This window comes from Neofelis nebulosa, chromosome Y, assembly GCF_028018385.1.
Source record: "Neofelis nebulosa isolate mNeoNeb1 chromosome Y, mNeoNeb1.pri, whole genome shotgun sequence".
In the NCBI taxonomy this organism is placed as follows: domain Eukaryota; kingdom Metazoa; phylum Chordata; class Mammalia; order Carnivora; family Felidae; genus Neofelis; species Neofelis nebulosa.
In genome coordinates, this window is record NC_080801.1 from 7,090,238 (window position 1) to 7,111,563 (window position 21,326).

The following is a 21,326-nucleotide window of genomic DNA, read 5'->3' on the forward strand; positions in this document are numbered from 1 at the left end:
TTAAATTTAGCAGTTTAAATCAATAAAATTCATTGTTTCTCTGTTTCTATGGGTCAGAAATCTATCATGGCATGACTGAGCTTTCTGCTTTGGATTTCATATGGCTGAAATAAAGGTGTCAATGGGGTGTTGTTCCTTTCTGGGACTCTGGGGATGGTTCTCATTCCAAGCTAACTGGGAATCAGTTTACTTCCTTTCACCTGTGGGACTGAAGTCCTCATTTCCTTGGTAGCTTTCAGCCGAGGGGACATCTTTCCTCCTTGTGTCTGCTTGTGTTCCTTCTCATGCTTTCCATGTGGCCCATGCAGCAACATTGAATTGAGTCTCTCAAACTTAAAATTCCACTTTACTCTCTAATGCCACTTGGGAAAATTCTGCTTTAAGTGTTCATGTGATCAGATTGGACCCACGTAAGAGTTTTAGTGTAAGTTTTATGACCTTAGTTACATCTGCAAAGTCCTTACAGGACTATACTGTGACGTATTCACAGTTCCAGTAATTGGAATGTGGACATCTTGCAGGGGTGGGTTCAGTGAGGTGGATAGGCTAGGAAGTCTGCCTGCCACTTAACCACTGTTCTTACCAGTTTCTACCACTTCACCCAGTTTTAAATCGTTTAAACTTATAATAAACGTTTATTATCATTTAAACTTATAATATTAAAAACTGTTTTCCTCACTCTCAGTTTTCTTCTTTTATTTACCACCCCAATAGTATACTCATCCTAGCGTAACACCTGGAGCATGTCATTTCACTTTTTCATTGCCCAGGAGATGAGGTATAAAGGTCCTCTGCATTTTGACATTTTCCCACTTTCACAGCCCTGTTTATCAGGAAGATTCTCAAAGAACCTTATGCATCAGGCATATAGAGTCTTGCTTATTTCTTCAACTGCACAAGGAAAATTATATTCATGAAGTTTTAATAGTGGGAAAAAAATGGGTAACCAGATTACCCAAGGTTCTAAGTAAATAATATTGAAAAGCATTGCACTAGATTTTATAATATAAAATTGCTTTCTATTACCTACATATTAAAGCAGAAATAGTAACTTTACCAAGAAATACGAAGATTAAGGGTGCTTTCTAAATCCTGTGGGGTGTGTGTGTGTCAGACAGTTTACTGGGGTAGTGTTTTGACTTATGCTTGGTAGTGTCCCTTTGATGATGGTAAATGCAAAGTTAACTCTTTCTTCATTTGAACATAGTGAAGTATAATTAATGTGTTTAATAGAGAAACTAAGTTTTGGGAGAAAAACAGTATTTACCAGCTTAATTTTACCACAGGAATCTTGGGTCATGGAGTAAGTGGTAGATTGAAGGACTGTTTGCATTTTAGCCCTCATAATTAACACTAATAGTTTTCATTCATCTTTGAGCAAGTCACTTAATTTGCTAGGGCCTCTGTTTTCATGTCCTAATAATAATGAAACCTCTCATTACAGTTTTTCAGAACACTTCACATACATTCCCATTTTGATCATCACAACAGTCCTGTGAGGTATGCATGGCAGATACTACTGTCCTCATTTTACTGACAGGAAACTGAAACTCAGAGGTTAAATGACTTGCCTAAGGTCACAAAATGAGGAAGTTCTAAACGAGTCTCTCTGATTTAGGTCTTGTAAGCAGTGCTCTTGCCTTTAAGTGCTTTTATGTTTATGTCTTTAACATGAAATTAGAGTGACATATTGTTTGATGCGAATTATTACACACCAAAGATAAATGAAAATAAAGCATTTAATGGAAATTCTACAGAAATGAAAGAAAACATTTTCTCATTGTTTCTATATGTAATTCAAATTGGCGTTAACTGACTTTAAAGACTTCCTGCAGGTTGCACTATTTTTTTGGCCTTTATTGATCTTTTTTGTTTGAATCTCTGTATTTCTCTGATGGCCTAGTCAGTGAGACACAGTCACTGTGTGAGTCACATTCTTAAACTCAACTGTTCTGAGTCATAGCCAGGAGCAGTAGCTAGCTAACTGAGTAGCATATTTGTTCTAAGGACCAGGAGCCAAGATAACAGTTTTGTTGTATTTTATTTCATGTTACAATTTTGGTAAGGATATCTTATTACTGTCTCACTCATCTTATTCATTCAAAGTGATACTTAACTGAGCACCATATTCTATGCAAACAATTGTGTGATCTTGGTGAAGTCCTTTAATCTCACTGGGCTGCAATTATTTCACTCCTGTACCTTTATTATTTAACTACAGAGTGGACTAGCATAGGGTTTCTTACAATCTGTGGAACTACCTTGGAGATTGGAGTGCGGGTAATTGGAGGAGGCTAGCCAGAGGCTGAGTACCCCTTGCGAAATTCTAAATCCTACCTCGACATTCACTCTCCATGCTCCAGAGTAGCTTCAGTTTTATTCATCTTTATCTATCCACAGAGGTCCTTAATCAGTTGTGTTTACCTATCTGTAGGCTTCTCTCTCTCTTTTCATTTATGCTCCAATCCTTTTCTAGCCTAAATTCAGTTTAATGAGTGAATTTCCAGTCACATATGGAGAATACTTTTGGAACATTACACCAGAATAGAGTGGTTGATTCTAAAGAGTGTAAGAAAAAAAAAGAAAACAAATGTGTAGTAGTGTTGAAAAGTTAAGAAAACTAATATATTTAAAGAATTGTGGGGAAAAATGAAAAGAAATGGAACAGATACAAAAGGAAAATGGTTTGTTTTCTGGATTTATGTTAGCCTCTTTAATGTTTACAATTATCCCTTAAGATTTTTTTTCCTAAAATCTTTTTGTGTTAATGATGTTCTAAAATACTTTTCCTTGACACTGCCCCATGTTTTTTGTTTCCTTACATTTCTTTACTTATTAATTGATTAGAGTTGAGTAAAAGCAGTTCTTATGTTAATTTGTATTTGTTATATGAATCAAAAATAAATTCTTTATTTCCTTAATCTGTTTTAAAGTTTGAGAAAACTGAGGATATATTCTGTTTTCTGGTAGAAATTAACATTTATATCATTTTACAGTCATGCATGCATGCCTGAAATTTGTCATTTTAATTTTTGTTTTTTGAAGGAACTGATGCTACTACGCACATGGATGGTGATCAGATTGTTGTGGAAGTTCAAGAAACGGTTTTTGTTTCAGATGTTGTGGATTCTGATATAACTGTACATAACTTTGTTCCTGATGACCCAGACTCAGTTGTAATCCAAGATGTTATTGAGGATGTTGTTATTGAGGATGTTCAGTGTTCAGATATCTTAGAAGAAGCAGATGTATCTGAAAATGTCATCATTCCTGAGCAAGTGCTAGGCTCAGATGTAACTGAAGAAGTTTCTGTAGCACATTGTACGGTCCCAGATGATGTTTTAGCTTCTGACCTGACTTCAGCTTCAATGTCTATGCCAGAGCATGTCTTAACAAGTGAATCTATACATGTGTCTGATGTTGGACATGTTGAACATATGGTTCATGATAGTGTAGTAGAAGCAGAAATCATCACTGATCCTCTGACAACGGACATTGTTTCAGAAGAAGTATTAGTAGCAGATTGTGCCTCTGAAGCAGTCATAGATGCCAATGGGATCCCTGTGGACCAGCAAGATGATGACAAAAGCAACTGTGAAGACTACCTTATGATTTCCTGTAAGTGTTTATGTACAGTGATTGTCAGAGATATTTTTGAAGCCTTTCTTTTCCATTATATGTCACGATGATATTTTCTTCACTTAAAACTTGAAAATTTTCAACATAAGTGTTGTAAGTCTATGTGCATTATTGTTTTAGGTTGGATCTTGTTAACATAAGCCGGAAATAAGAAACCTAAAATGGTAAAAGTAAGGAGTTATTTCTCTGTGAGAATGGAATACAAAGATGAGAAAAATAAAGGCTGGAAAGAATGAACTATATGAAATCATGAACAATGTATTAACATCAGTTTCACCACTGAACCTTCAAAGGATTTGAGCTTGAAAAAAATCTTTTGTCTTTATTGTGCAGTCACGTCTGCACTTAACCTTCTTCATACCAATACTGTTTTCCAGCAAAGTAATGATCATATTTTAAAAAACAAATTTACTATTGACTTTGGAACTCTATGAGTATAATGTCTTGAAATAAAGTACTCAAATACATAATGTAAACAACTAATTTATGCAGACTTTTAGATGATTAGAGATTTAATATCTTTGGTTTTATACTGTTCACTGCTTCTTATGGGATACTGGCTTTCTTGATTGGACTAACTTCTTTACCAACTAGAACATAATTATATTTTTGCTTAGATAGTAGATCTCATAATTCTGTTAATAGATTTTCTGGTAGGTGTCTCTGATTTTTCTGTTTTTCTGCCTAAAACAGAAGAGATAGTAAAATACGTTTTTCACGTATTTTATATTTTTTCATGTGTATACTTAATTTCTCTTATTCTGTAGCTAATTATTCAATATATATATATAGTTTATCATTGGAAGCTGCCTACCAGGTAATCCTTTTTTTTTTTTTTTTTTATCCGTCTATCATTTTTTTTTTAATCTGGTAGAATACAGGCTAAAATTTTGGAATTTTAATTTTTTTTTTTTTTTTTAACATTTATTTTTGAGAGAGAGAGAGCACATGAGGGCAGGAGGGTGCGGGGGCGCGGGGGCAGAGAGAGAAGGAGACACAGAATCCGAAGCAGGCTCCAGGCTCTGAGCTGTCAGCAAAGAGCATGACCCAGGGCTTGAACTCACAAACTGTGAGATCATGACCTGAGCTGAAGTTGGGCGCTCAACTGACTGAATCACCTAGATGGCCCTAAAATTTTGGAATTTTAAAAATAAGTATACACCAGGAAATATATTTTAAATGTAAATAAGGATATTTTAGGGAAAAGGTCTTTACATTTTTTAAAGTTTGTGTTGATAAATTAAGAAGAGGTTTTTGTTTATTAGACTAGACTTGATGTCTTTTTATGTAAGAACTCTAAAATGTATTTTGAAAATATGAAAGTGGAAGGGCATTTGGGTGTCCTAGTTATTTCAGCATCAGACTCCTTTTGGCTTAGGTCATAATCTCATAGTTGTGGGGTCTGGCTCCACATTCAGTGTGGAGCCTGCTTAAGATTTTGTCTCTCTCCCTCTACCCTTCCCCCCATTCCCTCTCTAAAATTAAAAAAAAAATTAAAGAATTTTTTCTAAATTAGAAATTATTAAAGCTGATCTGTAATATTTTAAAGGACATATTACAAGGCAGTAAAAGGAGATAGCAATTAAATTGTTATGGAGAATTTGATTTCAAGAGTTGTCACATATTTTTTAAAACATTTAATTTTCAGGGGCGCCTGGGTGGCACAGTCGGTTAAGCGTCCGGCTTCAGCCAGGTCACGATCTCGTGGTCCGTGAGTTCGAGCCCCGCGTCAGGCTCTGGGCTGATGGCTCGGAGCCTGGAGCCTGTTTCCGATTCTGTGTCTCCCTCTCTCTCTGCCCCTCCCCCGTTCATGCTCTGTCTCTCTCTGTCCCAAAAATAAATAAAAAACGTTGAAAAAAAAAAAAACATTTAATTTTCAACAAAAATTATGAGACATTCAAAGAAACAATAATTGCAGTAGAAACACAGGAAAAAGGAAAAAAGTATAATTATAAGTAGGAACTTATTATGAGGAAAACCAGATAGTGAACTTAATAACAGAGGTTTTAAATCACCTGTTTTAAATTTGTTCAAAAAACTAAGGAAAACCATTTGTAAAGAACTAAAGGAAAGTGTGAGAATGATATCTCACAAAATAGAGAATATCAATAAAGGGAAATTCCCTTTTATTTTTTTTTAATGTTTATTTTTGAGAGTGAGCACAAGTTGGGTAGGGGCAGAGAGAGAGGGAGACACAGAATCTGAAGGAGGCTCCAGACTCCAAACACTACCCTACATGGGTTCAGACTCACAAACTGTGAAATCATGACCTGAGTTGAAATCGAACTGACTAAGCCACCGAGGTGCCCCAATAAAGAGAAGTTTTAAAATAAATAGAAATTCTGGACTTTGAAATTACAATAAACTGGGGACTCCTGGGTGACTCAGTCAGTTAAGCAGCCAATTCTTGTTTTCATCTCAGGTCATGATCTCACAGTTTGTGAGTTCAACCTTGCATCAGGTTCATGCTGATATCTCGGAGCCTGCTTGGGATTCTCTTTGTTCCTCTCTCTCTGTCTCTCCCCTGCTGACACACCTTCTCTCTCTCTCTCTAAATAAATGAATGTACTTAAAAAAAAACTGCACACACACCCACAAAAATTGAAGACATCTGTAGGAGCTAAAATTGAAAACATCTTAGGACAAAATAGAAGCACAAGGAAAAAAATGCATGTATTCATCAAGTTTGAAAATGTTTTTGTTTACCAGAAACTGTCAAGTAAGTGAAAAGATAACAGAGAATGGAAGGAAATATTTGAAAAGCATATACCTAAGGACCTGGTACCTAAGGAACCAGAACATATAAAGAATATCTGCAATTCAATAATAAATAGCAGTCCAATTAAAAAGGGGTATAGACTTGAATAGACATTTCTCCAAAGAAGAAAATAAGCACATGAAAGGTGTTCAACATCATTAGACATTTTGGGGATGCAAATTAAAACCCGAATGAGTTAATCATTCACACTTTTAGATGGCTATTTGAACCTCGGGGGTTTATGAGGTCAAGCACTTCATCAGGCTCTGCACTGACAGAGCCTTTCTGCCTGCCCCTCTTGTGCATTCTCTCTCAAAATAAATAAATACACTTTAACAAGAAAAAAATATCAATAGTATTCTTACAGATTTTATTGATAGTTTTAGGTAATAATAGGATTTGATCACAATAAGATGTATCTTGTCTACAAAAACTAAGGTTTCTTTAAAGTGAAGCTGAGTAAGCATGAGAATTGCTTAAAATTAGGACAGTTGGAGTGTTCTGGTGGGGTTGTGGGTATTGGGAGAGAATAATGATTATAAAGGCAGAAGGCAGTTTGAGTGTTCTTAGTTGCTTGGATCTTTGGTTTATGAAAGCTGACAGATATCTTGTGAGAAATCTGGGGAAAGGGAAATCAGTAGACAATTGTTATGTTCATTGGGATAGGCTGTGGTTGATAAACTTGAATAGCAACCTGCACTTGTTTTTAGGCAAGCCATCAGTAATAAGAGCATGAGAATGATAAAAGATTTCTCTATTTATAAGATTAATTAGACAGAATACAGTTGCAGCATTCTTTTTTCCTCTTGCAGTATTGTAGTCAGTTCTTTAGAAACTTAGAGAAGCGAGATAAATACAACCAACTGAAAATGAAATGAAAATCCGAGTTTTGAAGACTATCTTTTTCATTCCTTCCCTTTACATTTAACTTATCAGCTCAGTGAACTTGAGGCAAATCACATACTACCCCCAAATTTTCGTTCTTTATTTGGAAAAAGTGAAATAAAATACAAGTGTTGAAGAAATTGTAAGATGTCATACAAAATGGTGATTATTATTAGAAGCAGTCTTTTCCAGAAATTTAGGGAAACCACATTTTTTAAAAAGACAATTATATAGAAATAATTTACTGCTGTCTGAAGATATTTATTCAAGCCTTCTTTGTTTTTAAATTTTAATGGCAGTTTTAAAACCACAGTGAGATTGTACATGTTAATAGGACACTTAAGGTGTGTGGGATTTTTTTAAGAAGTTGCTTTTGTAATAATTCATTTAGGAATAGCTTTGCTGTTCTCAGCTAGATCTGACATTGGATTTTTTTTTTTTTTTTAATATACTTTTTAAAGCATAGAAGCACCAGGGGCACCTGGGTGGCTCCATCCATTAAGAGTCCAACTGTAGCTCAGGTCATCATCTTGCAGTTTGTGATTTTCAGCCCCACATTGGGTTTGCTGATGTTGGCGCAGAGCCTGCTTCAGATCCTCTGTGCCCCTCTTTCTCCCTGTCCCCTGCTTGTACTCTCCAAAAAAAAAAAAACAAAAACAAAAACAAAAAACTAAATATTAAAAAAATGATAATAGAAAGATCTTTTATAACTGCAGGTTAAATACATGACATTTTTCAAGCTCCACAGTCATTAGGTAGTCTGTTCTTTAAAGAGTTTAATTTTATGACTACCCAGAAATTAACATTTAAGAACATTTTATGTGATCATCTATACATAAGGCATTAGATTTTTCAGTACCTGCTTAGAATCACTTTTTACAAACCTTCTGATAGAGGCCAACTTCCCCAAAAGATTAGTACTTTAGAGAAGTTGTAGATTTATTCAGAACTATCCTAAATGGTTTACTGAGATCTCTGTCCTAATGTTGTCTCAGTTTGACATTCCAAAGCCACCTTTAGGAAAATAACCTTGGCTCAGTCAGCTGGATGTGTCAAAAAACAAGTATTTAGCATTGAAGAAAAGACTGTACATAATGTTACAATTAAGGGCATGATGCCTATTTTTGCCCACAAACTATATAAAACATAGCTAAAATACCTTATGTTATATACGGTTTAGGAAAGCTGTGTATCTATATATATAATGCAGAGAGTACATATTCATATCCTAAAGCTCTTCTTGGACAGCTCTTTCTCTTTCACTTCTGAAATACTTAACTTGGTCTGTTATTCTTTAGGCAAAGTCGTTGCCTCCTCTTACTCCTGTATATATACCTGAAGATAACCAGTCAGGATGTTTTCCTATTTTCCTCTCCTGCCCTCTTTTCCTTAAGAAGCTAACTACATTTCTATTGATCTGTCCTCCAGTGTTAAAAGGAATAGTGTGTTTCTTCTTAAATGCTTAAGGCAAATTTTTTAAGAATTATATTTTCTCCTTATTTCATCTCCAATCCCTCTGAGACTTGGACCTCATAATTACTGTGTCCTCTAACTCCAGCCTCGTATTTATTACTTTACTACTCTCACAGATTATGAACATACTTACATATTTTTATTGGTGAAATAGTTGTCTCTTTGATCCTCTAATCCATTCTGACTACTGCTCCTTTGTTCTTTTTTTTCATTCTAAACTTTTTAAAGAAATTAACAAACATCTTTATAGATCCTCAGCCTCCTTGAATCTGATTCCATATAGCATCCACTAAAACACTTTAACCAAGAGTGGTTAAAACACTTTAACCAACCAGGTATTCCTCCTTGGCTTTGTACTTGTCCTGTGTTATTGCTATGGGCATTAGTAGGACTTTCTGTGTTTGTAAGATTTCTAGATGCTGAAGTAGGTTTGTTTATGGAATGTATTGAGATGGGATGTTCTTGATTTTAATAACAAACTAAATTAAAGTGTTAATGTATTTTCATTTTTTAATGTAGTCTTTTAAAGTACTAAATTCATCTTAATATTAGGTATAATTTATGTAAGAGTTTTGATTAGACACATGAAATTTTTGTGTGGTTTTTTTGATGTTTATTTATCTTGAGACAGAGATTGCCAGCAGTGGAGGGCAGAGATAATTCCAAGCAGGCTCCACATTGTCAGCACAGAGGCCAAGTCAGGGCTCAAACTCATAAACCATGAGACCGTGACCTGAGCCAAAATCAAGAGTCAGGCAGTGGACTGACTAAGCCGCCCAGACACCACAGATTTTTAGATCTTTTAAAGAATTTGATGTGAGGGATGCTTGGGTGTCTCAGTTGGTTAAGTGTCCAATTCCAGCTCAGGTCACAATCACACAGCTCATGAGTTCGAGCTGTGTGATTGAGCCTCACAAGCCTCACAAGAGCTCATGAGCCTCACATCAGGCTCTCTGCTGTCAGTATAGGGCCTGCTTAGGATCCTCTGTCTCCCTCTTCTCTGACCCTTCCCACCTGGTTCTCTCTCCTTCTGTCAAAATAAACTTTATAAAATAATAGTAAAGAATTTGATGTGGAATTTGCAGATCTCTTTCAAAAATGTCAAAATCTAACTTTTGTCTTTGTTAGCCACTGTTTAAGAAATTAAGATTAAGGTGCCTAGCTGGCTCAGTCTGTAGAGCATGTGACTGTTGATCTTGGGCTTGTGAGTTCAAACTCCATGTTTGGCATAAGACTTACTTTAAGAAAAAAAGAATTAAGGTGTAAAATTAAATGGTCATAACTGTCACCACAGCATTAGGTGAATTGTGCTTGAGTCCTGTTTATATTCATCTGATCTCTGCTAATAGAAACCATCTAGTTAATTATATCATTTATTAACTATCACAATTTACCATTGCCTCTTACAAATGTTAGAGAATACATTTCTGAAAACTCCAGAAATTGATTAGGGTTACTTACGACTCTTACAGGTTTTGTTTTGAATTCTCATTTTGCCACTTGCTAGCTATATGACCTCATATAAACATTAAACTTTTCTAAACTGCAGAGTTTGCTTTGCTCTACTGTGAAATGTTGGTGGTATTGTACTTAGTGTAAGCATCACACAGTGCTTATAGTAATCACTTGATAAATGGTAGTTATCTTATTAGTATTCTCACATTTTAAAATAATCATCTATTCAATATCTGTTTTACCACTGGATTACAAACTTTTTTTTATAGTGTAACTTTTTAGAAAAATTTGTATTTAAATTCTAGTTAGTTAATATACAGTGTAATATCAGTTTCAGGTGTACAATCTATTGATTCAATACTTGGATACAACACCCAGTGCTCATCATGACAAATGAACTCCTTAATTAGTTCACCCATCCCTACATCTACCTCCATTTCTGGTTGGATTACATATTTTTAGTCCATAACTTTTCCATATTTGTATCTCCAGTACTTACCTGTCCAAAGTCTTATTTATAGTTGTGATAACATTGTCAAATGGATTAAAATGAATGCCCAATTAAAAGGATACAATAAATCTAGAACACTAAAAAGGGAACTGAAAGGAAAATGACAACCTTTGATGGGTGAATTGAAGAAAACTAAATCAGTATTTTTTGGGGAGCTTTGGTTCTGTTCTCTGCTTGGTCTTCAGCTGTGGCAGCTAAGCCAGTTGTACCTAGAACAGAGAGAGCATTTTTTTCAGTCTTTCTCTAGTACACTCAACATCAGTAAATTCAGCTTATGTAGAATTTGAATTGTATTGGCTAAATTTTCATTCATTGGTCTTTGCCAAACTTCCATTTGTGCCAAAGGTAGCAGAGGATAGCCATAACTGAATAGCAGTGGATAAAAGATTATATTATATGGGAATTATGTTTTTGGTATTTATTGCAATCCAGCGTCTGATCCTTTGAGATACTGTTTTTTACTTTTATTAATTTTCCAAATGCTAAAGATAATACTGTATTCATCTATTTTATGAAGCTTAAAATATGGAATGTTTCTTCCAAATTCCCTGAATCTCCACTGTGTGCGTCATGTGTGTCTTTATTGGTACATAGGGCACCTTTTTTTTCAAAACATAAAACAGATTACTTTCATTAAGTTATATGAGAATGCTGTATGTTTAAGTATACATTTACTGCATTTGTCAGCAATGACCCGGACTAGTTTTATGAAATCAAGTGTGTGTCTTTATGTATGTGATATAAAACATGTATGTGTATGTGTAGTTTTATGTTTAAACAGTTTGACATTGTAATTTACATTGACCATTGCAATGTACCTTTCTGAAAAACCTATTTTGATTTTTTTTTAAAAAATAACAATTCTAAAAGAAGCAGATAAGACCAAGTAATATTCAGTGAAAACAGAGTGCTGAGAAAATGTGTTAAGACCAGCGTTTGCTGGTTTTTACTAGTAGAACATTATTTCCATGATCTTAAGAATATAATAATAGTTTTACCTTATGGATATTAGTGTATTAAAGATAAAGCATATCTTTAGGTTAATTTTTTAGGTTACCAGGAGCTTTGTTAATTTTTTAGGTTACCAGGAGCTTACTTTATATAAAATAATTATCTTAGTATCTCATCCCATTTTTAGAAGATTTACAAAATGTATTTATTGAATTTTCTACTTAGGTAAAATTGTCCAATTTTATATGAGTCAAGTTCGATATTATATATATATATTACATTATGTATTATATTATTATATATTATATATATGTATATTGTATATGTATATATAATCATTTTTTTAATGTATGTTTATTTGTTTGTGAGAAAGAGAATCCAAGCAGGCTCTGTGCTGTCAGCGCAGAGCCCAACATGGGGCTTGATCTTACAAATTGGAAGATTATGACCTGATCTGAAAGCAAGAGTTGGACACTTAATTGAGCCACCAAGGCACCCCTAGAGATTTTATATCTAAAAGGGATTTTGAAAATGGTAATATTTTATTTATTAAGTATCTGTTACTATTATTTATGATGTATTTCTTCTCTTAGTGGATGATGCTGGCAAAATAGAACATGATGCTTCCTCTGGAATGACCATGGATGTAGAGTCAGAAATCGATCCTTGTAAAGTGGATGGCACTTGCCCTGAAGTTATCAAGGTGTACATTTTTAAAGCTGACCCTGGAGAGGATGACTTAGGTAAGAGGAAAGCTTCAGTACATCCTGATAACCCGCATTAACCTAATTAGTTTTGGGTGGTTTAGATTGAGTACATTTGAAACCTTTTCTGAAGATAACTTTTAATCAATGATTTCAATGTAGCAGTGGAAAAGTATATAAAATGTAATAAGTCCAATGGATGGAATTGAAATTTTCAGATAAATTTTCAGATTGTCATCTTCGCTGTTAGGTGGCACTGTAGACATTGTGGAGAGTGAGCCTGAGAATGACCGTGAAGTTGAATTACTTGATCAAAATAGCAGTATTCGAGTACCAAGGGAAAAGATGGTTTATATGACTGTCAATGACTCTCAGCAAGAAGATGAAGATTTAAGTAAGTAGGTGGACTTGCTGTGGGAGAAATTTTTGTTTGTGTACTTTTAAAAGTGCAACCAATATTTGAAGAAAATAAACACTACTATTATAGATATTATTGTACTGCTATATACCAAAGAGGAACATCAGTGACTGTTAATGTTTGCTTGGGATGTCACTTAAAAAACAAACTATTGTGAAAGCCAGGAAAGGAATGGTTCGTTCAACAAATACAGAGTATATAGTATGTGAAAGTAATGTTGTTGGTATGTACCATTTGAACATCTTTTCTGTTTGTCTGAATTCAACTGATTTTTTTTTTAGGTTTATTTATTTATTTCGAGACAGAGAAATTTTGAAAATTTCAAAATAAATTTTGAGGTGGAGGGAGGGGGCAGTGAGGGAGAGAGAATCCTAAGCAGGCTCTGCACTGTCTGTCAGTGCCTAGCCTGATGTGGGGCTTGAACTCATGAACCATGAGATCATGACCTTAGCTAAACTCAAGAGTAAGACGCTTAGCTGACTGACCCCCAGGTTTCCCCAAACCAAAATATCATCTGATTTCTGTAAACCTGGTCATTAAAGTGTTGTAATTTTCTAATTAGATGTTGCTGAAATTGCTGATGAAGTTTATATGGAAGTGATAGTAGGAGAGGAGGATGCTGCAGTAGCAGCAGCAGCAGCAGCTGCTGTGCATGAACAGCAAATGGATGACAATGAAATCAAAACCTTCATGCCAATAGCATGGGCAGCAGCTTATGGTAAGTCACATACATAATGGTTCGAAGGATTGCATGGTTCTTAAACATAAATTCATTATAAAAAATAGTTTCTATGTTTCAGAAATAGGAAGTACCACATAGTGATTTAAGGACAGAGGACGATTGTTTGGTCTGCCTTTGACCTTTAATTTTTTTTAACATCAGTTTCTTTTATGCGTATATTATGTAGGAAATAAGCTTTCAAGGTGAAGTTTATTGTCTTGAGTTTATCTGGATCATACCTTCACAATTTTGAGGATCATCAAGGGAGTTCATGGTGCAAAATGCTACAACAGTTGGAAGCTAGGCTTTTCCTATTTTCTTGTATATAAATATGACCTTACAGCCCATTACCTAAATAGGAAATTTGTCATTCATGAGTATCATGGCTTTTTGCTGTTGTAGTTAATAAAGAATCCCTAATTCTTTATAAAGAATACTGTATAATTTTGTTTTTTAATACACATTGTTAGGTAATAATTCTGATGGCATTGAAAACCGGAATGGCACTGCAAGTGCCCTCTTGCACATAGATGAGTCTGCTGGGCTCGGCAGACTGGCTAAACAAAAACCAAAGAAAAGGAGAAGACCTGATTCCAGGCAGTACCAAACAGGTGAGGGTGCATAAGTTCCACAGTGCAGTGTGCTCTGTGAGCTCTCAAATGAAACTAGTATGTATCCACAGAAGTGTTAATGATAGCAATTTAGCTGCTAGATCACATGTAGCTTTTCTTTATTAAATTTGAAAATATAATTTTAAGAATTCAGTGATATTCATGAATGATTTCCTAGAATAAAAAGAACAGATTTTGAGTCAGAATAAAATCTCAGGTTATTTTAGGAGAAATTAAAATAAATCCCTAAAATATTTTCTTTAACTTTAAATGAACAAATTTAAAGATTATTTCTGTCAGCGTAAGCAGGGCTTCTTTACAGAGGAGCAGGACAAATATTTCAGTTGTACACTGGACAGTTCCCTTGCAGTAAAATCTTATATGTTGATTTGCCTATTATAGTTTTTTAATTGGGTGTGGTTAAACTTTAAGTTGGTATAAATATAACATAATAGTAATAAAACTGAAATGTTGAACTTTGTTTTTGTGATATCTGTAGATATCCAAATCTGTGTGGCTTTACTATTTTAAACTGGGAGTGAGATTGGTACAGATACACTGAATGAAGTTTCTGACCTAGATTTTGGTCAGATTTTGGAGTTTGCTGTTACCTCTTTTATTTAAAATCAGTGGAAAGAATGTTAACCTTTAGGAGTACTTGTCCAGTAATGTTCAGAACACACACTTCAAATGCTTGAAGAAACGAAAACAAACCGTTGTTTGATCACTCATGTTCTTTTCTCTTCCTTTCTTAGCAATAATTATTGGCCCTGATGGACATCCCTTAACTGTCTATCCTTGCATGATTTGTGGGAAAAAATTTAAGTCAAGAGGTTTTTTGAAAAGGCACATGAAAAACCATCCCGAACACATTACCAAGAAGAAGTACCACTGTACTGATTGTGATTACACTACCAACAAGAAGATAAGTTTACACAACCACCTGGAGAGCCACAAGCTCACCAGCAAGGCTGAGAAGGCCATCGAATGTGATGAGTGTGGGAAGCATTTCTCTCATGCTGGGGCTTTGTTTACTCACAAAATGGTGCATAAAGAAAAAGCCAACAAAATGCACAAGTGTAAATTCTGTGAATATGAGACAGCTGAACAAGGGTTATTGAATCGCCACCTTTTGGCGGTCCACAGCAAGAACTTCCCTCATATTTGTGTGGAGTGTGGTAAAGGTTTTCGTCACCCGTCAGAGCTCAAGAAGCACATGCGAATCCATACTGGGGAGAAGCCATACCAGTGCCAGTACTGCGAATATAGGTCTGCAGACTCTTCTAACTTGAAAACACATGTAAAAACTAAGCATAGTAAAGAGATGCCATTCAAGTGTGACATCTGTCTTCTGACTTTCTCAGATACCAAAGAGGTGCAGCAACATGCTCTTATCCACCAAGAAAGCAAAACACACCAGTGTTTGCACTGCGACCACAAGAGTTCGAACTCGAGCGACTTGAAACGACACATAATTTCAGTCCACACGAAAGACTACCCCCACAAGTGTGACATGTGTGACAAAGGCTTTCACAGGCCTTCTGAACTCAAGAAACACGTGGCTGCCCACAAGGGTAAAAAAATGCACCAGTGTAGACATTGTGACTTTAAGATTGCAGATCCATTTGTTCTAAGTCGCCATATTCTCTCAGTTCACACAAAAGATCTTCCGTTTCGGTGTAAGAGATGTAGAAAGGGATTTAGGCAGCAGAATGAGCTTAAAAAGCATATGAAGACACACAGTGGCAGGAAAGTGTACCAGTGTGAGTACTGTGAGTATAGCACTACAGATGCCTCAGGCTTTAAACGGCATGTTATCTCCATTCATACAAAAGACTATCCTCACCGTTGTGAGTACTGCAAGAAGGGGTTCCGACGACCTTCAGAAAAGAACCAGCACATAATGCGACATCATAAGGAAGTTGGCATGTCCTAATAGTCCTTATACAGACATTTGTGGAGATATTGGCCCTAAAGCAGAAATCTCATTTTAAAGCCAATCAGTCTCATTCACATGCAATACTGTATATCAATTTATGCTGTGTACAAATAGAATTATTGCTTCTAGTCAACTTTTCTTTACATTTTACTAAGTAGAGTGTTCTGGATCCTATTCAGTTTGTTCAGTGGCAAAAAGTAGCAACAATGAAGTTGCTTTTAAAAATGCATCTCTGATGTTGTACTTAACTTTTTCAGTCTTAGAAGTTTTACTATTCATTTAAATATTTATTCACATTGATGGTACTCTTCTAAGACCACTTACAGATTAAAAACACACAATTGGTTATTCAAAAAGTAATTATTTTGACTCCTTTTTCCCCATAAATTTTTTAGATAAAATACAAACATCTACAAATAGAAACAGATTGTATTCTTGGGTCTAATCATTACCTGAAAGTAATTTCTTTGTCTTGCTTAATTTTTCAGACCACATGACAGTGAAACTTTCCATTTGAGTCTCTAGCATTGCTAAATACAGAACATTTGCTAGTTTTATGTTTAATTATCATTTTATTTAACAAACTAGGCTTTCTTGTGGCTTTCTCTGTCGTACATCTTTTCTCAGCATAGCACCCTTTTAGAAAGCTGTTGGAAGGTTTTGCTTTTTACCCGTTTGTTATTTTTCTGTTTACATAGTTTTGTTTTGGAATACTTGTGTTCTACAAATGAGACTTACTGAGTTTTAGAATCTTAGAGATAAAAGCCAGTTCATGGGATATTTTGCAACTGCATCTGTAACTGTGCTACAGATTTTATATGTGCCTATGTGTTGCTTGTTTTACATACTTACACAATCCCAAATTTAAGTGTATAATGAAAAGTATTAAATGCACAGTAAAGTGAAAGATCCAGGGATATATGAAAGAACATTTTATAAACTTGCTATTCAGACAGATTAAATTAACTTGAAGCAAGAATTAGAAGGAAACTAAGGACAGTGGTATTTTTAAAGACTGAAGTATTTTCTTTTAAATCTGTTTGGTAATTGAAAAGAGAAGGTATTTCTAGATACAATATTTTTATATAATTTTAGCTTCATACCTTAAATTTTTCTGAAAAGCAAATGAATATCTAAACATAAATCTCAGTGCTCACTTGAGAAGCATGTGAAAGAAACATCTTTTTACAATGTAGAGTAAGATTAATGGCTCCAGAGGATGGCTGCTAATTAAAATTGACAAGGTTAGTCTGGTTTTTTGTTGTTGTTTTACTGTTTCAGTTAGCAAACTTGAAAAAGATTTAATATTCAAGTTAGCTTTGATTAGAAGTTAAAGATGTGTTTAAACTACATAATGAAAATGTTAAACTTTATTCGGAATAGCACCAAGCCTTTTACAGCTTTTGTTTTTTGTCAGTTGGCATGTTTTAAGCAGTCAGTGAGTCATAAATCTATAAAATGAATTGAGACAGTTACTTAGAATTTGGTTGTGTTCATCTGAATTTTCGAAAATAGAAAACACTTTTTTTTTTTTTTTACTTGAGTATTGGCACATACATACTGGCACATTATATACGAATAGAAAAAAATTTTTCCCCTCTTGATCGTTCCCTTGCAACTTCATTATGGTGCTTCCTTCTTTTACTGTAAAGTTTTTACCTCTGCCTTTTCTCTGTGCCACTACTATTCATATTCAGAAGTTATAGGGTTAGAAATATAAATATTTGGAGGTACTGAAGGCTGGATTAATTTAGTCTACTTTTAAATCAAGTGCTTAGGCATATTTAAACCTAATGCCATTCAAGCAACAGGATGGATTTGGAAACCCCGTAAGCCTTCTTGGTCCTCAAATTTGTCTCACCCCACTTTTAGTGTCCATTGTCCTGAACTTAAAAAACTCTTATTTTTTTGTGTGAGAATCTTTTAATTTCCCTTGCATTTGTTTTTTCCCTGAAGTAATATAAAAGGAAATGTTTAAATAAAAGTTTACATTTAAGAATTTTAAAACATTCTTTAAAATTAATACAGATAAAAACCTTAATTATATTTTAAAAATAAACTGAAGATAAAGAACACAACACTTTACATACTTTATATTGCTCTCATAGTTTGAAGTCTTACACAGTTATTTTGTTTTGTTTTTTTAAGCACAATATCGAAACCTTTAAAAGGTATATAAGGATTTGGTCAAGCGAATATGATAAAACATTTGTCTTTAAAAAGAAAAAATGAAATTGTACTTACTGTTATGTACCAATATTAGTTGCAGGATGTTTTAGTTCTTAAAACAATTTGATTAGCAAAGCTAAACAAGTTTGGATGTTTCAGTTTAATGTTTTAAAGAGGTACAGATTTTTACAAGAACATAAGTTATTGTTTTGTTGAAATAGCCTATTAAATATTATATGTCTCTTCCTCTGTAAACATTGTAAAATACTTAAAGTAAAATACTTGATAAATTCATATAGAAGAGTGTGACACTATTGTAAATGTGTACTTGAGAATAACATGCAGAAATAAAAATCAAAATATTTTCTTGTTAATCAGTGTTTAGTCTATTTGTTTCAGTACTAACGTAACACTTTTTCATAAAAAGTTTTATTAAATCTAATAAATATAAAATGTACTCTTTTTATTTTCCTATTGCTTAACAATGGAATACAAAATGCAGAATTTCCTTTTGATTTTGTTATTTGGATGCAGTTGTTAATCCTGTGATTTTACAACTAATATTTTAGAGTAGTACAGAGCTAATTGATGAGTTCTTTGATCAGCCTATCAGTGAAATTCATTTTGTTGTTTTATTTTCAGAGTATTTGTTATTTTGGGATTTTCATTTCTTCTAACGTAAATGTTCTCAGAAAAACCAAGCATGAAGTGATGTTTTAAAGCACTTAAAGTTAATTTCATTATAACTCCATAAAGACTGTCCTACAGTTGTCTTTGTGCCAAGTTTGGAGGACTTTAATAGATACTAACTTTGGTGGGTTATTGTCATAGTCTGAAGTTGCATAAAAATTATGTGAGAAGTTGTCTCATTTTGTTTGGGCTGCTAATTGTGACTCCAGTTATTTTGATAATTTACTGCCCTATTCTCTGGAACCTCGTTTACTTTACATTTTAATTTTTTGAAATGTTTATTTTTGAGAGAGAGAGACCAAGCCTGAGCATTGGAGGGGCAGAGAGAGAGGAGACACAGAATCCAGAAGCAGCCTCCAGGCTGTCAGCTGTCAGCACAGAGCACAGGCTCCAACTCACAAACCGTGAGATCGTGACCTAAACCAAAGTCAGAGGCTTAATCAACGGAAACACCCAGGTGCCCTAGTTGATCCTTAGTTATGTAATTTTCTTTTATTCCCCACAAATTCTAGGGTTAATGTAAGGAAAAGCATTATGGCCAGTCAGTGTCTTACAGATTGGATATTTCAGAGCACTGGTGTTTAGAATTTTGGTCCAGAGATTACCACGATCAAAATTACTTGGAAGCTTGTTACAAGTACAAAATCTTGGATGCACTCTATACCTATTATATCAAAATTGCATTGGACTCACCAATCTGTTTTATTGTGGTAAAAAACATAAACCTTATCATCTTAGCCATTTTCAAGTATAAACTATAGTAGGTTAAGTATATCTATAGTTTTGTGAAACTGATTTCCATAATTGTTACATCTTGGCAAATCTGAAGCTATATAATCATTACTCCTTTCTCTACTTGTACCAGTCCTTAATAACCACCATTCTACATTTTGCAGAATGGTTACTTAAATTCATTTCATAAATAGAATTGTAGAGTATTTTTTTGTGTGTATGACTGGCTTATTCACCTACCATCTGTGCTTTAATCCTCATGTTAGCTTCAAAGGTTTCCCCATTAAGTACCAAGTTAGCTATGCACTTTTTATATATATACTTTATTATATTGTAATTCATTTTATTCCTGGTTAGTTGCTTTGACCACAAAAGTGTATTGAGTTTTGTCCAGTGACTTTTCTGAATCAGTTGAGATCATAATGATGTTTCTATCATCCTGTTACTTTGGTTTATTATAATCATTGTTTATACATCGTGTTTTATAACCCATGGATATATGCCATTTAGGTAGGTATCCCATTATGCTGTATAATCCTTTTAATATGCTACTTCATTAGGCTTGCTAATATTTTATTATGGGTTTTTATATCAATATTCATCAGGGATATTAGTCTGTACTTTTCTTATTTTTTATTTTATTTATTTTAGAGAAAGACTGTGAGGGAGAGAGAGAAACTTAAGCAGGCTCCATCCTCAGTGCAGAGCCCAATGCAGGGCTCTATCCCAGAGACCCTGGATCATGACATGAGCTGAAATCAAGACTCCAATGACCAACCAACTAAACCACATAGGCTCCGTAGTCTAATTTCCTTGTAATGTCTTTCTCTGGTTTTGGTATCTGATAATTCTGCTTCACAGAAGGAGTTAGGAAATATTCTATTTTCAGAAGACTTCAGTGATGTCTTAATTTTTCCTTAATGTTAATATTCACCTGGGCCACCCAGGTGGCTTAGCTGGTTAAGTCTCAGGTCATGGTCTCACAGTCCATAGAACTGAGCCCCCTGTTGGGCTCTGTGCTGACAGCTTGGAATTCATTCTCTCTTTCCCTCTTCGCTGCCCTCATTTGTGCACTCATGTGCAGTCTGTGTCTTTCGAAATAAATAAATAAACTTTAAAATTTACCAATGAAACCATGCTATTCTAAGCTTTTATTTGGCTGGGTGTTTTGTGTATGACTAATTAAATATATTTGTTTACAGGTTTTCAGATATTTTTCTTGATTTAGTATTCTGTGCATTTTTTTTTTTAATTTTTTTCAACGTTTTTTATTTATTTTTGGGACAGAGAGAGACAGAGCATGAACGGGGGAGGGGCAGAGAGAGAGGGAGACACAGAATCGGAAACAGGCTCCAGGCTCCGAGCCATCAGCCCAGAGCCTGACGCGGGGCTCGAACTCACGGACCACGAGATTGTGACCTGGCTGAAGTCGGACGCCTAACCGACTGCGCCACCCAGGCGCCCCTGCATTTTTTTTTTTAAATGTTTAGTTTTGAGACAGAGACAGAGCATGAATGGGGGAGGGTCAGAGAGAGAGGGAAACAGAATCCGAAGCAGGCTCCAGGCTCTGAGCTGTCAACACAGAGCCCGATGTGGGGCTTGAACTCACGGACCGTGAGATCATGACCTGAGCCGAAGTCAGATGCTTAACCGACTGAGCCACCCAGGCG

The 21,326-nt window shown here is 34.8% G+C and overlaps 1 protein-coding gene across 13 annotated transcripts in view; it reads left to right on the forward strand.

The window, feature by feature from the left end:
* LOC131503422 (zinc finger X-chromosomal protein-like) overlaps nt 1-18,608 on the forward strand; it is a 52,608-nt gene extending 34,000 nt beyond the window's left edge. For 9 of the 13 annotated variants that reach the window (XM_058714882.1, XM_058714887.1, XM_058714889.1 and 6 more), the window contains 6 exons: nt 3,046-3,618; nt 12,266-12,415; nt 12,627-12,770; nt 13,357-13,512; nt 13,986-14,126; nt 14,882-18,608. In XM_058714882.1, the coding sequence (XP_058570865.1) occupies nt 3,046-3,618; nt 12,266-12,415; nt 12,627-12,770; nt 13,357-13,512; nt 13,986-14,126; nt 14,882-16,062 (2,345 nt within the window). In that variant the 3' untranslated portion in view covers nt 16,063-18,608. Of the gene's footprint in view, nt 1-1,444; nt 1,501-3,045; nt 3,619-12,265; nt 12,416-12,626; nt 12,771-13,356; nt 13,513-13,985; nt 14,127-14,881 lie in introns of all 13 variants that reach the window. The other 4 variants (XM_058714893.1, XM_058714891.1, XM_058714892.1 and 1 more) reach the window with 2 other exon arrangements.
* Nucleotides 18,609-21,326: the final 2,718 nt, after the last annotated feature.